Source organism: Macrobrachium nipponense, chromosome 34 (genome assembly GCF_015104395.2).
Source record: "Macrobrachium nipponense isolate FS-2020 chromosome 34, ASM1510439v2, whole genome shotgun sequence".
Classification (NCBI taxonomy): Eukaryota; Metazoa; Arthropoda; class Malacostraca; order Decapoda; family Palaemonidae; genus Macrobrachium; species Macrobrachium nipponense.
The window spans coordinates 49,842,655-49,857,105 of record NC_061095.1 but is presented as its reverse complement, the minus strand read 5'-3'; the positions used below and the strand labels follow the sequence as shown (position 1 = coordinate 49,857,105).

General features: G+C 39.2%; 1 protein-coding gene across 7 annotated transcripts in view; it reads left to right on the top strand.

Annotated features, from left to right (window-relative positions):
• Positions 1–14,451, top strand: part of LOC135208054 (cAMP-dependent protein kinase type II regulatory subunit-like) — a 333,802-nt gene that overhangs the window by 229,165 nt on the left and 90,186 nt on the right. The window contains exon 1 of one of the 7 annotated variants that reach the window (XM_064240195.1): positions 2,403–2,484. The exons of 5 other annotated variants lie outside the window; for them this stretch is intronic. Coding sequence is in view for 1 of the 2 variants with exons in the window: in XM_064240196.1 (XP_064096266.1) it covers positions 9,623–9,668 (46 nt within the window). In the remaining variant the exon portion in view is untranslated. Of the gene's footprint in view, positions 1–2,402; positions 2,485–9,594; positions 9,669–14,451 lie in introns of those variants that run through there. One more of the 7 variants, XM_064240196.1, reaches the window with a different exon arrangement.

Below are 14,451 nucleotides of genomic sequence, written 5' to 3'. Positions count from 1 at the left end.
TTAGGGTTAACATTTTTTACTTTTTTCTAATTTCTTTTATAAATAGATGAAAATCTTAAGTAGAATATCAAAATACACAAGTTTAATTGATGACTTCAACAAGACATTATTATTATTATTATTATTATTATTATTATTATTATTATATTATTATTATTCAGGAGACGAACCCTATTCATATGGAACAAGCCCACCAAAGGGGCCACGACTGAAACAAGAAATTCAAGCTTCAAAGAATATTATTATTATTATTATTATTATTATTATTACTATTATTATTATTATTATGCTCATTCGAAAGAAGTAACAGAAGGTAATGGAAAAATACAGAGAGAAGAGATCAGTACTTAGAAAAAAACAAAACAAACAGATAAATGAACAAATTGATAAATAAATCAAAATGTAATGAGAGTATTAAAGTGCAAGTTGAATGTGTATTATTTCAGCTTAGCGTGACTGGAAGCTACGTTCGCCCTCACAGTGCTGGGTGAGTGCAATATAGAATTTAGGCCAAAGGCCAAGCGCTGGGACCTATGAGGTCATCCAGCACCGAAAGGGACATATATTTATTTATTAATTTGTTCATTTGTCTGTTTTTCTGATTACTAGTCTCAATTACCTTCTGTTACTTCTTTCAAATGAACACCTTAATAATATTCTCTGCAAGCTTGGATTTCAGGTCAGTGGCCCCTTTGGTGGGCTTGTTCCATAATAATAATAATAATAATAATAATAACAATAATAATAATAATAATAATAATTTCTGGAAGCTTGAATTTCCAGTCAGTGGCCCTCTTCCGAATAATAATAATAATAGTAATGAAATTAGGTGACTGAGAGCAACGGTAATGGAACGCTGGATTCCAGTTTCTGAACTCTGGAAGCAAAATTGAGGAACATCCTCTCACAAAAGTTCCAGTCTCCATCAGAAGTTGCTTTTGTATCGCTCCCAAAGTCAGATCACTTGTCTTTAGACCACAATTATAGACTTTGCTTTAGAGACCTTTTCATCTGTAGTCTTGATTCTATAGAATTTTAATCTATAGACCTTATTCCATGGACATTATTTTTATAGACCTTTAGTCTATAGAACTTATTCTGTAACTTAATGCTAAAGACCTGAATTTATGGCCCTTTAATCTATAGTCATTTCATCTACAGGCTTTATTCTGTAGACTTTATTCTATAGAAGTTATTCTGTAGATTTTTTCTATAGAATTTTAACATATAGACCTAAATCTTCAGACATTGATCTGTAGACCTAAATCTATAGACTTTTAATCTATAGACCTTATGCTATAGAATATTCTATAAACTTTTAACCTAAAACCTAAACCTACTGACCTTTAATCATCAGACCTTTAGTCCATAGACTTAAAGCTACAGGCATTGATCTGTAGACCTATAGATTTTTTTACCTAAAGACCTAACCTTACAGACCTTCAATCTATAGACCTTGTTCTATGGATTTTGGGTACAAGACACACTTTTGCAAGTTAGATTTTCGTCAAAATACAAGTGTAAAGTTAACATACACTTCATAGGCAGTAAACATAATCCTGTTGGAGGAGGCAGCGAGGCCTTTCGACTTTCGTCCTTTACTAAACTTAGGACCTGTATGATTTGTAAGTCCGTTCGGGTACTTTGAAAACGGACAAATAAAACTTCATGTTGTAATCATAAGTTATTGAGGATCGGCATAAATATCATTTTCACAATTTCTAATGGTAATGAAATGAATGGTAATGGCAATGCTTTCGTTTGAATTTTGAAGTTATTTATTTAGAGAGAGAGAGAGAGAGAGAGAGAGAAATATAACTGGATGGCACTATCACTCTTCGAGAGAATAAGTCACGACGGCAAACGGTTTAAAAATGGTGTCGCATCGACAGAGAGAGAGAGAGAGAGACGGTGGTTACATCCTGTGCCCAGGCCGGGGCAAGGCCCGGGTTCCCCCACGAACTGACTGACCTGTTGGTGGAAGGGGGAGGGTGGGGGAGGGGGACTGGGGTTGGGGGGGGGGAAAAAGGGGGAAGGGGAACGCCTCCGGAGCCTTGCAACACTCCGGCAGAACCGTCCAAAATATCATGTAGATTCCTCGACATCTTTTATACACGATATACAGCGCCTGCTTCTCTCTCTCTCTCTCTTACTAGGAATGACGTCGTTTGTTTCCTCTCTCTCTCTCTCTCTCTCTCTCTCTCTCTCCGTGAGTGATGTTAACGCATATATGAATGAAACTTTCTGGCGGGCGTTGCGGGGGCTTGGTGGGAGAGAGAGGGGAGGGAGGGGAGGGGTGTGTGTTGGAGGTCATGTTAGGGAGGCGGGTGGGTGGGTGGAGGGTAGGTGGTTTGAGCGAGTGAGTGAACGGGGGGGTGGTGGGGGTGGGGGGGACCTCATCCTTATTTGCTGGAGGAAAAGGGACCCTCCTGTGGAAGTGGTTGGTTACCCCAGTACAGTCTGTGGTAGTCAGTGAGTGCGCAGGTACTCTCTCTCTCTCTCTCTCTCTCTCTCTCTCTCTCTCTCTCTAGGTGAAATACATATCTATATATAAAGTGATTCATTTAGCTCTTGACTGCGAATTCCGATGGGGATCCGTCGTCCGCGGTGTTGAAGTTACGTGCTTATTCCCTCAGTGAGATATAATCGGATCTCCCTCGTCTCTCCTACCTGTAACTTACAAACGCGTGGCTGGGACAGTCTCTCTCTCTCTCTCTCTCTCTCTCTCTCTCTCTCTCTCTCTCTCTCTCTCTGTATACACCTGGTGGAGATGCTGGCAGGGTTGATTGTGATTGCCCAAAAGTGCCCCCACTTTAGTACAGAACAAACTATGAAGACAGTTGACCTGTTCAGTGAACTCCTTCAGAGAAAGAACACCAATTGTTGTGAACGAGAAAACATGTGAAGGTGGAATCTATAAGACAAACGCACCAGTATTCGTATATAAGTAATTACATAAGATAACTTACATATTACAAGTAGTGCCCGTGTTGTGAAGTGACTTAGAACTGGAAAAAAGATCTCACTGGTTTTCGAGTCCTTAAGAGTTGGTTTTGGAGTGACTGAAAACCAGAAAAAAAAAAAAAAAAAATCTCCTGGAATTCTGGTGTGGGATTCTTCAAGTGAACAGAAGTTATTCCCATGTGTTGTGATACGAGCTATGCTAGCATAAGGCCAGCGGCAGCTTGCAGCTTGCAAATTTGAATTAGGAATACCAAGATATGTCGCCTATTGCTAGTTTTGAGCCTTTCTCTGTGATTATTGTGTGAATGGAAAATATATCTTGTGTCAGGTGTCTATAGGAGGCTTGTTTTTTTTATTATTATTATTATTATTATTATTATTATTATTATTATTATTATTATTAGTAGTAGTAGTAGTAGTAGTAGTAGTAGTAGTAGTAGTAGTTAGTAGTAGTTGAGAATATGTACTCAGAAGTCAGCAAGACTAAGAATGACAGGAGATCGATTTCTTTTTCTTATCTAAACCTTGCTAATGGGATTCAGTTCAAACTCGAAAAGTTTTCATATTACCAAAGATTATTTATTAGTTTAAACATTTATTTTTGCCCTTTAGTTTCTATCTGGACCTTTAAACAGTAATCTTTTGCATTTTAGTTTCCATATGGGCCCTTAAAAGTTTATTTTTGCCCTTTAGTTTCTCTCTGTGCCTTTAAACATAATTTTTGCTTACTCTCAACCAGAGTGAGTTTGATAATGACAGGGAACATTGACTTCTCTTCGCTTGTAACCTGAAAATGTTTATCTTCTTGACCTGACCTAGCTTGCTTTGTTGGCAACCCTGGGCAGGCTACCGCTGCAAACAGTGTGTCGATATCTAGTATCAGCTTTAAAATAACCAGTTTGCTAAGAGTTTTACACCTTGGCTGCAACTGAAAGGTGGAAGAGTCAGTCTGCCTGGCGCAGTTGTGGAATCCTCTGATCTCCAAATGTTTAAACCAGGAGCACATTCGTTCCTGCTCTCTGCTGCTTCTTCTTCTGCTACTGCTGACGTCTCCTGAATTTCAGGTGTATCGGTTTCATTGTCTGTTGCTTCGTGTTTATCTGTTTTATCAGGTTTTCATATTCTCATATTTACTTATTTATCACATTTTCCGTAACATGTCTGTCTCTCTTGTCTCTGTGGGCTAATTCATTATCTGTCAACTGTCCAGAATTAGGGTTTTCAGTTGAGTGTTTAAAGAAAGAGAGGCAGGAAGAGAAATAAGAGAAATAGAGGGACAAAGAAAGTAAAATATAGGGAAGAGAGAAAGAGGTCTTGTCACGTGACGCAATCAAAGGTAATTTCAGTATAATGAACCGAACAGTTTCTGATGCTGCGTCTTAATGTCATTCGAAATTCAATTGTAGTCTTCTTATGTATCCTGACATGAATAGTCAGTGGTAGGTTAAGGTTACACTATAGACATTCATGGATACCGGCCATAACCTGCTCTTTCCAGAACGACTTTTATTTAGGGTCTGTATCCTTCATGATTATTGAATGGATATCATATTGTACAGGCCTTGCGAAGAGGGGATCATTAGCATTTAGCAGAGCTTAAAAAGAAGAAGGCGTGATCCGACCTCCAGCTTACTTGGGACGCATGTATGATTTTCCCCTCACGCATAAGTTGTAAACATCAGATTCCTCACTTTTAACGTAAATTAAAACGCGCTAAAATCTACGGTCAAATAGAGCCTTGTTTCACCCGCGAGACTTAAGATAAATACACAGTATTTTAGAAATAATTTTTCCGTACTGTTAACATGCACCTTATTTAATATTTTTTACATTTTCATTCTAATAAATACATCACAAATATCCAATCCTAAAAATCCTGTATATTTAACTCGACGCGAGACACCTTTTTCAGACCTTTTTAGGCTCGCCCGTAGACCTTTCCGACCCCCCAACGGAAACAGGAACAACAACAACAAAGTATTTTCTAGGCTTACTCCCCGAGTAAGCGAAAATTTATGTAGAGAAGGGGTTTAGACGAACGATCTCTATGTGTGTAGGAGAGATCTGGGAAGAATAAAATACTCTAGGAAAAGGCCAGGAAGACGAATTCGTGTAGAGAAGAGATGTCTAGGAAAAGATGAAAGTCCTTTGGAAGAATTTGTGAAGAATAAGTTTAGACGAGCTTAGACCAACATCTCCAAAAATATTTGGTTAAAGAAAATATCTTATCTCACATTGGAAAAAGAAAGTATATCAAAATATCTGTCTTACATTGGCAAAATAATATATGTCTCAATTAGCAAAAGAAAATATGTCTCAATTAGCAAAAGAAAATATGTCTCAATTAGCACAAGAAAATATGTCTCAATTAGCAAAAGAAAATGTCTTAATTGGCAAAAAAATGTCTCAAGAGGCAAAAGAAAATATGTCTTAATTGGTACAAGAAAATATCTCAAACTGGCAAAAGAAAATATGTCTTAATTGTCAAAGGAAAATATGTCTCACCTGACAAAAGAAGATGTCTGTCTTACACTGATAAAGAAAACTTCTCCAATCAATCTTACACTGATAAAAGAAACTTCACCTGACAAAAGAAGATGTCTGTCTTACACTGATAAAAGAAAACTTCTCCAATCAATCTTACACTGATAAAAGAAACTTCTCCAATCAATCAAACATAGACAAACGAAAACATCTGTCTCACATTGGCCAAAAAAAAATCTGTCTCACGTTGACAAAAGAAAACATAATTATGTATCACATTGGAAAAAGAAAATACTATCTGCCTCATATTGGCTAAAGAAAACATCTGCATCACATTGACAAAAGAAAAGTATTATATCAAAATATGTCTCACATTGTCAAAAGAAAATATTATATCAAAATGTCTCACATTGTCAAAAGAAAATATTATATCAAAATGTGTATCACATTGTCTAAAGAAAATATTATATCAAAATATGCCTCACATTGTCAAAAGAAAATATTATATCAAAATATGTCTCACATTGTCAAAAGAAAGTATTATATCAAAATATCTGTCTCACATTGTCAAAAGAAAATATTATATCAAAATATGTCTCACATTGGCAAAAAGAAATATCAAAATATGTCTCACATTGACAAAAGGAAAAATGTCACATTGGCAAAAGAAAATATCTGTATCACATGAACAAAAGAGAATATGTGCCACATTGGCGTAATCCAGTGAAAGTTGGGCGAAGGAACTAGAAAACAGTTGGGGTATGGTCCTGGCAGGGGCACAGATGACTAAGTACATTTGCACTTGCGATAAAAACTCAGCTTGTCTCTGGGGACACACACATGGGAAATCTACCTCACTCCTTCTCCTCACATACTTTGGTAGGGATCTTATGTTAGGATTAACCCAGAAATTGTTGGAAAAGTTGGTGTATTGCTCTTACAGCAAATGATCAGAGTCTTTCCGATTGAATTATTGGAGAAGTTGGTTTATTGCTCTTACAGCAAATGATCAGTCTTTCCGATTGAATTATTGGAGAAGTTGGTTTATTGCTCTTACAGCAAATGATCAGTCTTTCGATTGAATTATTGGAGAAGTTGGTTTATTGCTCTTACAGCAAATGATCAGTCTTTCCGATTGAATTATTGGAGAAGTTGGTTTATTGCTCTTACAGCAAATGATCAGTCTTTCCGATTGAATTATTGGAGAAGTTGGTTTATTGCTCTTACAGCAAATGATCAGTCTTTCCGATTGAATTACTTGGAGAAGTGGTTATTGCTCTTACAGCAAATGATCAGTCTTTCCGATTGAATTATTGGAGAAGTTGGTTTATTGCTCTTACAGCAAATGATCAGTCTTTCCGATTGAATTATTGGAGAAGTTGGTGTATTGCTCTCATAGCAAATGATCAGTCTTTCCGATTGAATTATTGGAGAAGTTGGTTTATTGCTCACTGCAAATGATCAGTCTTTCTAATTGAATATTTTTGAGAAGTTGGTTTATTGTCCTGACAGCAGATATAATCAAGATCTCCGATTCGTTTTACTGTCTTTCTTTGTTATTCTTTATTTTAGTTCTTATATTTTTCTCTCTTTCAAACCTTTTCATCTTCGTAAGAGAGCATACCAAATTTATAGTCTTTTTAGCTTATTATTATTTTTTTTTTTTTTTGTTTTTTTTTTTTTGCTCTATCACAGTCCTCCAATTCGACTGGGTGGTATTTATAGTGTGGGGTTCCGGGTTGCATCCTGCCTCCTTAGGAGTCCATCACTCTTCTTACTATAGTGTGCCGTTTCTAGATCACACTCTTCTGCATGAGGCCCGGAGCTACTTCAGCCTCTAGTTTTTCTAGATTCCTTTTCAGGGATCTTGGGATCGTGCCTAGTGCTCCTATGATTATGGGTACGATTTCCACTGGATATCCCAGATCCTTCTTATTCTATTTTCAGATCTTGATACTTATCCTTTTTTATCCCTCTTTCTCTCAACTCTGGTGTCCCATGGTATTGCGACATCAATGAGTGATACTTTCTTCTTGACTTTGTCAATCAACGTCACGTCTGGTCTGTTTGCAGTATCACCCTATCCGTTCTGATACCATAAGTCCCGAGGGGGGGGGATCTTTGCCTGATTTATTTATTTTTGATTATTATTATTATTATTATTATTATTATTATTATTATAGAGAAGAAGAATAAACGCCTGTCAAACAGGCATACGCTCCATTCATGCACTCGCATTGATTTATGCTTTCAGAAACGCATGCTCTCTCTCTCTCTCTCTCTCTCTCTCTCTCTCTCTCTCTCTCTCTCTCTCTCTCATCTCTCTCTCTCTCTCTGAAACGGAAGCAACAAATATCAACTCCAGTGTCACAAGGATTCTTTGTATGCTATTCCGATTCGTGGGCATCCAACATCCCCCGTTTCCTCTTTTCATATACATAGTATTCTTGGCGTCCCCCGTTCAATCCAGCCCTTGAAGCGTCCCCCTACCTCCCCCCCCCCCCCCCCCCCCCAAACACACACACACACACATCGGGTAATTTGGGCCTGAGAACCTGTCATTATCTCACTCCACCTGAGGTTTTATCTGGCGAGATGCGAAGTGTCAACTGGAGGGAGAGAGTCTGACTCGGCAGAGCCCGGATAAAGATTGTGTTCAGCTCTGTTGACAGTGTCACTCTGAGAGGGTGAGAGGATGCACTCGCACAGGGCAGCACGCACAGAGTAATAAATTAGGCACAGAGAGAGAGAGAGAGAGAGAGAGAGAGAGAGAGAGAGAGAGAGAGAGAGAGAGAGATATGAAATCCATGAGACTACAAGAAGACTGTCTAAGGTTCAGACAGTCTCCACACACGGAGAGAGAGAGAGAGAGAGAGAGAGAGAGAGAGAGAGAGAGAGAGAAATATTAAATCCGTGAAACTTTACAATAAGGATAAGGTTCAGGCCAGGAGAGAAAAAGAGAGACTTGAAACCGTGACACCATCTTTCGTTCAAACAAACTTCCTGAGAGAGAGAGAGAGAGAGAGAGAGAGAGAGAGAGAGAGTTGAAAACGAGACCGTCTCTCGATCAGACCAACTTTCAGGGAGTCAGTGTCTCACGCAGTCTGATTGTGTCGACGAGAGAGAGAAAGAGAGAGAGAGAGACTTTCCAGTTCGGTCCAGCATCCACAGAGAGAGAGAGAGAGAGAGGGAGAGAGAGAGTTTTTCTCCTGCATGACGTAGGTTGAGAGTATATTAATGAAATGGAGCAAGATGTCATCAAATGAGCATCTATTGTCATGTTGAACCCTAGCAAAGAACAATATTTATCATTTTTATTTATTATATAGCATACATTTGTATTTAACTATTCTTTTAGTCTCCGTGAAGATTTGGTTAATAATATTAGTAATAATAATAATAATAATAATAATAATAATAATAATAATAATAATAATAATAATAGCATGATAACAGGGAATAAGATGATAATGCTCAGAGCAACATTGAGCTTAATATATTTTAAACGATCTTAAGCGGTTCCAATTTACCTTGTAGCCTTGAGAAAACTCCACAACAACAACAAGAGAGAGAGAGAGAGAGAGAGAGAGAGAGAGAATGGTTAAGTAAGTGAGGTAAGGTGGTAAGAAAAGAGAGAGAGAGAGAGAGAGAGAGAAAGAAAGAGAAAGAGAAGTGAATCAAAAAGATCTAAAACAAGACATGCAAAATAATTAAGATAACTAAGTAGTAGAAGCCAAGTCATTGATTCTCTCTCTCCTCTCTCCTTCTCTTTCCTCTCTCCCCTCCTCTCCCCTTCCTCCTCTCTTCTCCTTTCCCCTCTCTCTCTCTCTCGACCGGAGAACACCGCCCCAGAATAAATAATTAAGGCGGAGATACGAGGCGAGTCGGGGGCCGGTGCAAACGCCGAATACTGAAGAAGGAGACCTGTTGTCTTCACTGATTCATAAACGAATCCTGTCCAGAGAGAGAGAGAGAGAGAGAGAGAGAGAGAGAGCACCGTCCGAGTGGGTATGATTAATGCCTGGGGGCAGGGATGGGGGGTAGGGGGGTAGGGGGGGGGGGGGACATATACTCGGCTCAATCCGTAATGACAAAGCATTGCTTTTATCCTGATTGGCTCACTCCTCACACAGTGACCTCACAGTGACCTCACGAAATTCAGGGGTCAGCCAAGATGGTCCACCCGCCCTTCCGCGTGAAGATGGAAGTCATCTACGAAGGTGAGACGACTTGTGACACCGAGGTCACGCATGACGTTTGTGAAACGGTTCCTGTGACTACTGAGACTGAGGTGGTGTCATTCGGAACATGCCTTTTTTTGACATCGGTAGTGTCACATGGGCATGTTGTCTGATATCAGTGTCACACGAGCATGCATTTTTTTTTCTTTTTTGCATTGACAGTGTCACATGGGCATGTTTTCTCGTATTGGCAGTGTCACTAAAGCGCATTTTCTGATAAAGGAAGTGCCACTTAAACACATTTTTGTATATTGAGTGTCATATGAAATTTTCTTATATTGGCAATGTCACACTTGCGCATGTTTTGTGATATCGACAGTGTCACATGGCCACATTTCTTGATATCAGCAGTGTTACATGAACACTTTTTTTGACATCGTAGGTGTCAAATGAGCATGATATATCACTCTGGAATTGTCACTCATCTGCATTGAGCATGTTGTCTGTCACTTGTAGTGTCTTGCAATTTATTTCAAATTTATTTGGCACAAAATTGAAGGTGTCACATATTTGTCTTCGTTAGGTAGTCGCCTTAAGAATGATGCAAAGATGACAGCAGTGTCATACGATCATTTTTGTTTGGTGTCACATGAGCATTTCTGTGCATCGTCGCACGAGCATTTTTGTGCGGTGTCACACTAACATTTTTGTGCGGTGTCATACAAGCATGTTTGTGCAGTGTCACACAAGGATTTTTGTGCTGGTCACAAGAATTTTTACACTGTGTCGCAGAACATATGTGCGGTGTCACGAGCATTTTTGTGCAGGTCCCCCTCAGCGCCTCGCAGCGATGAATATTCTGCCCCAGCCAATATTCCCTCTCGACTGGTGTCATGTCAGTGCTGTAGTGGTTTGTGGAGGTGTCGTACGGGCGGGAAAGAACTTTCGGCAACCTCGACTGGGGGGGCAGGTCCTTCCTGTTTTAGGGTTTTAAAGAGTTGACTTCAGAAGGCCATAGAATATCAGTCTGTGTCAGCTTCATTCTTTGTTGATTTCTCTCTTCTTTCCTCAAAGTGTGCCTTCCAGTCTCTCCACATGACCAGGCTTTTAAATAGTCTCTCCACATGACCAGGCTTTTAAATAGTCTCTCCACATGACCAGGCTTTTAAATAGTCTCTCCACATGACCAGGCTTTTAAATAGTCTCTCCACATGCCCTGGCTTTTAAAGTCTCCACATGACCGGGCTTTTAAATAGTCTCTCCACATAACAGGGCTTTTAAATAGTCTCTCCACATGACCAGGCATTTAAATAGTCTCTCCACATGACCAGGCTTTTAAATAGTCTCTCCACATGACCAGGCTTTTAAATAGTCTCTCCACATGCCCTGGCTTTTAAATAGTCTCTCCACATCACCAGGGCTGTCTTAAATAGTCTCTCCAACATGACCAGGCTTTTCAAATAGTATATCCACATGACCAGGCTTTTAAATAGTCTCTCCACATGCCCAGGCTTTTAAATAGTCTCTCCACATGACAGGGCTTTTAAATAGTCTCTCCTCATGACCAGGCTTTGAAATAGTCTCTCTACATGACAGGGCTTTTAAATAGTCTCTCCACATGACTGGGCTTTTAAATAGTCTCTCTACATAACCGGGCTTTTAAATAGTTGCTCCACATGACCGGGCTATTAAATAGTCTCTCCACATAACAGGGCTTTTAAATAGTCTCTCCACATGACCTGGCTTTTAAATAGTCTCTCCACATGACCAGGCTTTTAAATAGTCTCTCCACATGACCAGGCTTTTAAATAGTCTCTCCACATGACCAGGCTTTTAAATAGTCTCACCACATGACCAGGCTTTTAAATAGTCTCTCCACAAGACCAGATTTTTAAATAGTCTCTCCACATGACCAGGCTTTTAAATAGTCTCTCCACATGACTGGGCTTTTAAATAGTCTCTCCACATGACAGGGCTTTTAAATAGTCTCTCCACAAGACCAGGCTGTTAAGTAGTCTCTCCACATGACAGAACATTTTTTTAAACAGCATACTCCACATGGCAGTAGTAGGTATCTCTTTAAGAAAAAAAATAATAGCTAAGATATCCATAAAGAACTTAGCAACACCGCCATTATACAAAACTCGTCGACAGTCTCCAGATCTGTTGCAACTCTCTCTCTCTCTCTCTCTCTCTCTCTCTCTCTCTCTCTCTCTCTCTCAAAAGTGGCAGCAGAGGTGCATTCATCACTGGGCGAAAGATTAGTCTGTGTACTGGGTCGGTTGTTCTCACATCCGGATGGCAATTATCAATCGTGATTAATCTTTTGGTCTTGCCCAATGCCCCGAAGGTGCATAGAGAGAGAGAGAGAGAGAGAGAGAGAGAGAGAGAGAGAGAGAGAGAGAGAGAGAGAGAGAGAGAGAGAGAGAGAGAGAGAGACCCAGCTCTGTCCTTCGGATAATTACAAAATGTCCAAAAAAATAAAAAAATTTTTTAGACTAAATGAATCAAAAGGAACATAAAGAGGTGAATAAAATTATTCACGAAAGCCTTCATCTCTCTCTCTCTCTCTCTCTCTCCTCTCCTCTCTCTCTCTCTCTCTCTCTCTCTCTCTCTCTCTCTCTCTGAATCCGTCGAGTAACGGTAGAATGAATAAGTGCAGGTGGCAACTCGAATAATGACTTTTTTTTTTTTTTTTTTTCCTTTTTAAAGCTGCGACTTCTCGCTCCGTCGAGTTAAAATTTCTGGACCAAGAAATCAGTCCAAGGTTTTAAATTGATTTTTTATAGATTTCATTGAATTTGTTTATTTTTTTTTTAGATTGCCTCTAGGTAGCTTAGGGCGAGGTTTTGTGTCTCGCAGTGTTTTTGTGTAAATTGAATGAATGAACTCTTCGTTTTATTGGTCCTATTATTATTATTACTCAGTAGGTGAACCCTTTTCATATGGAACAAATCCACCAAAGGGACCACTGACTTGAGATTCACGCTTCCAAAGAATATTTATTATTATTATTATTATTATTATTATTATTATTATTATTATTATTATTATTATTCAGTAGGTGAATCCTATTGATATGGAACAAACCCAACAAATGATTGACTTGAAATTGAAGCTTCCACAGAATATCATGATATTCATTAGAAAGAAACAAGAGGAGGTATAGTGAAATGCAGAAAGAAGAGATCCCACTTATAAAATATTATGATAAATTAATACATAGATATATAAATAATCACTTTTCGAGTTTAGTTGATGTCAGCAAAAGTTTATATATTTTCCTAGATCCGTTCGTATTCTCCCACTTCCACCCGACTTTTATCAACCCTCTCCTAACAGTTGATTCATTGTGCATTGCAAGAGCTTTTACCTCCTGTTACACCTTTCAAACTTTATGAATGCCAGTGCTGAATGACCTCATAGTTCCCAGCGCTTGGCCTTTGGCCTGAAATCTATATTCTGTTCTGTTCCATATTCAAGGTAAACGTAGGATATGAGTGACATGAATACTGTATTCAAGTCACATTGCTTGATTAATTTAAAATTGATCTGAACACTGTTTAATAAAGACGTGACCCTAAGGTTTTGGTGACCAGAGCTCGGTGTTTTAATTGAGGTAGATATTCTGGAAAAAAACGCAACAGGTGGTTTATTGACCATACTGCGGAGATACACGGACATAAACACAAGGTCTTATTAGCCGAAGGCTTGTTTCATCGATTGTATCTCGGCGTTTAACTGACATTATCTCAATGTCTTATTAGCGTAAACGGTGCTTTATTAACTTAAGCGCCGTGTTTTATTGACACAAACACAGCTTTCCAGTGGCTCAGGCGCTGTTTTATTGACTCCAACCTCAGTGTTTTGCTAACATAAGCGCAAGATTTGAACGTCTCAAACAACTTTTATTTATTTTTTTTTATTATTTTTTTTCCCCGTCTAACAAAGCCAGTTGGGACGCCGGCACAAAAGAGGGATTAGATTTAATCCCTGACAGGTGAATGCGAGTGTGTGTGTGTGTGTCTGTATCTTTAGTTTGACAGAGTTCCCGATTCGAGACACTCTCTCCGGGGCAAACATTTTGCAAGTGACCAATCCGCATTCTTATAATGGCCCGTAATTGGCAAAAGCTACACGTCGGCCATTAGCCTAGGAATGCCAATTAAGATCCGAACCTGCCTCTCTCTCTCTCTCTCTCTCTCTCTCTCTCTCTCTCTCTCTCTCTCTCTCAGAAGTCAGTTGACTCTAGCATGATCAAGAGAGGTTTTGCAAGGCTACTGAGTTGACATTCTCCAAATTGGTGAGCAGTTTCTTAAATTGATTTATCACTAGTTTGACCCCGTTGGGGGGTAGTGCCGTCTGTGCACTAAATGCGGTGCACCGTAGGCATTGCTTTTTACTGTACTGCCGTTCGTATTCTCTTTCATGCAATTTACTTCCCACCCTCTTCTAACAACTGTTTTATGAGGTTTTCATTCTGTTATACCTTCATAACCTTTTTTACTCTCAGTTTCCCTTCCAGCGCTGAATGACCTCATAGGTCCGAGCACTTGGCCTTTGGCCTGAATTCTATATTCTTACCCAGTCTACATAACTCCTATCTATCCTGGTATAGTGAGCAAAGACGACCATGTTTTAGAACCTAAGTGAATTACACCGAAACTCTCTCTCTCTCTCTCTCTCTCTCTCTCTCTCTCTCTCTCTCTCTCTCTCTCTCTCTCTCTCTCTGTCTTTGTGGTCTGGTGTTGATTGATAGCGCGTCTAGTGTTTAAATAACAGTTTGTTGGCGTGAGTGCACTGCAGAAATGACAGTACGCCC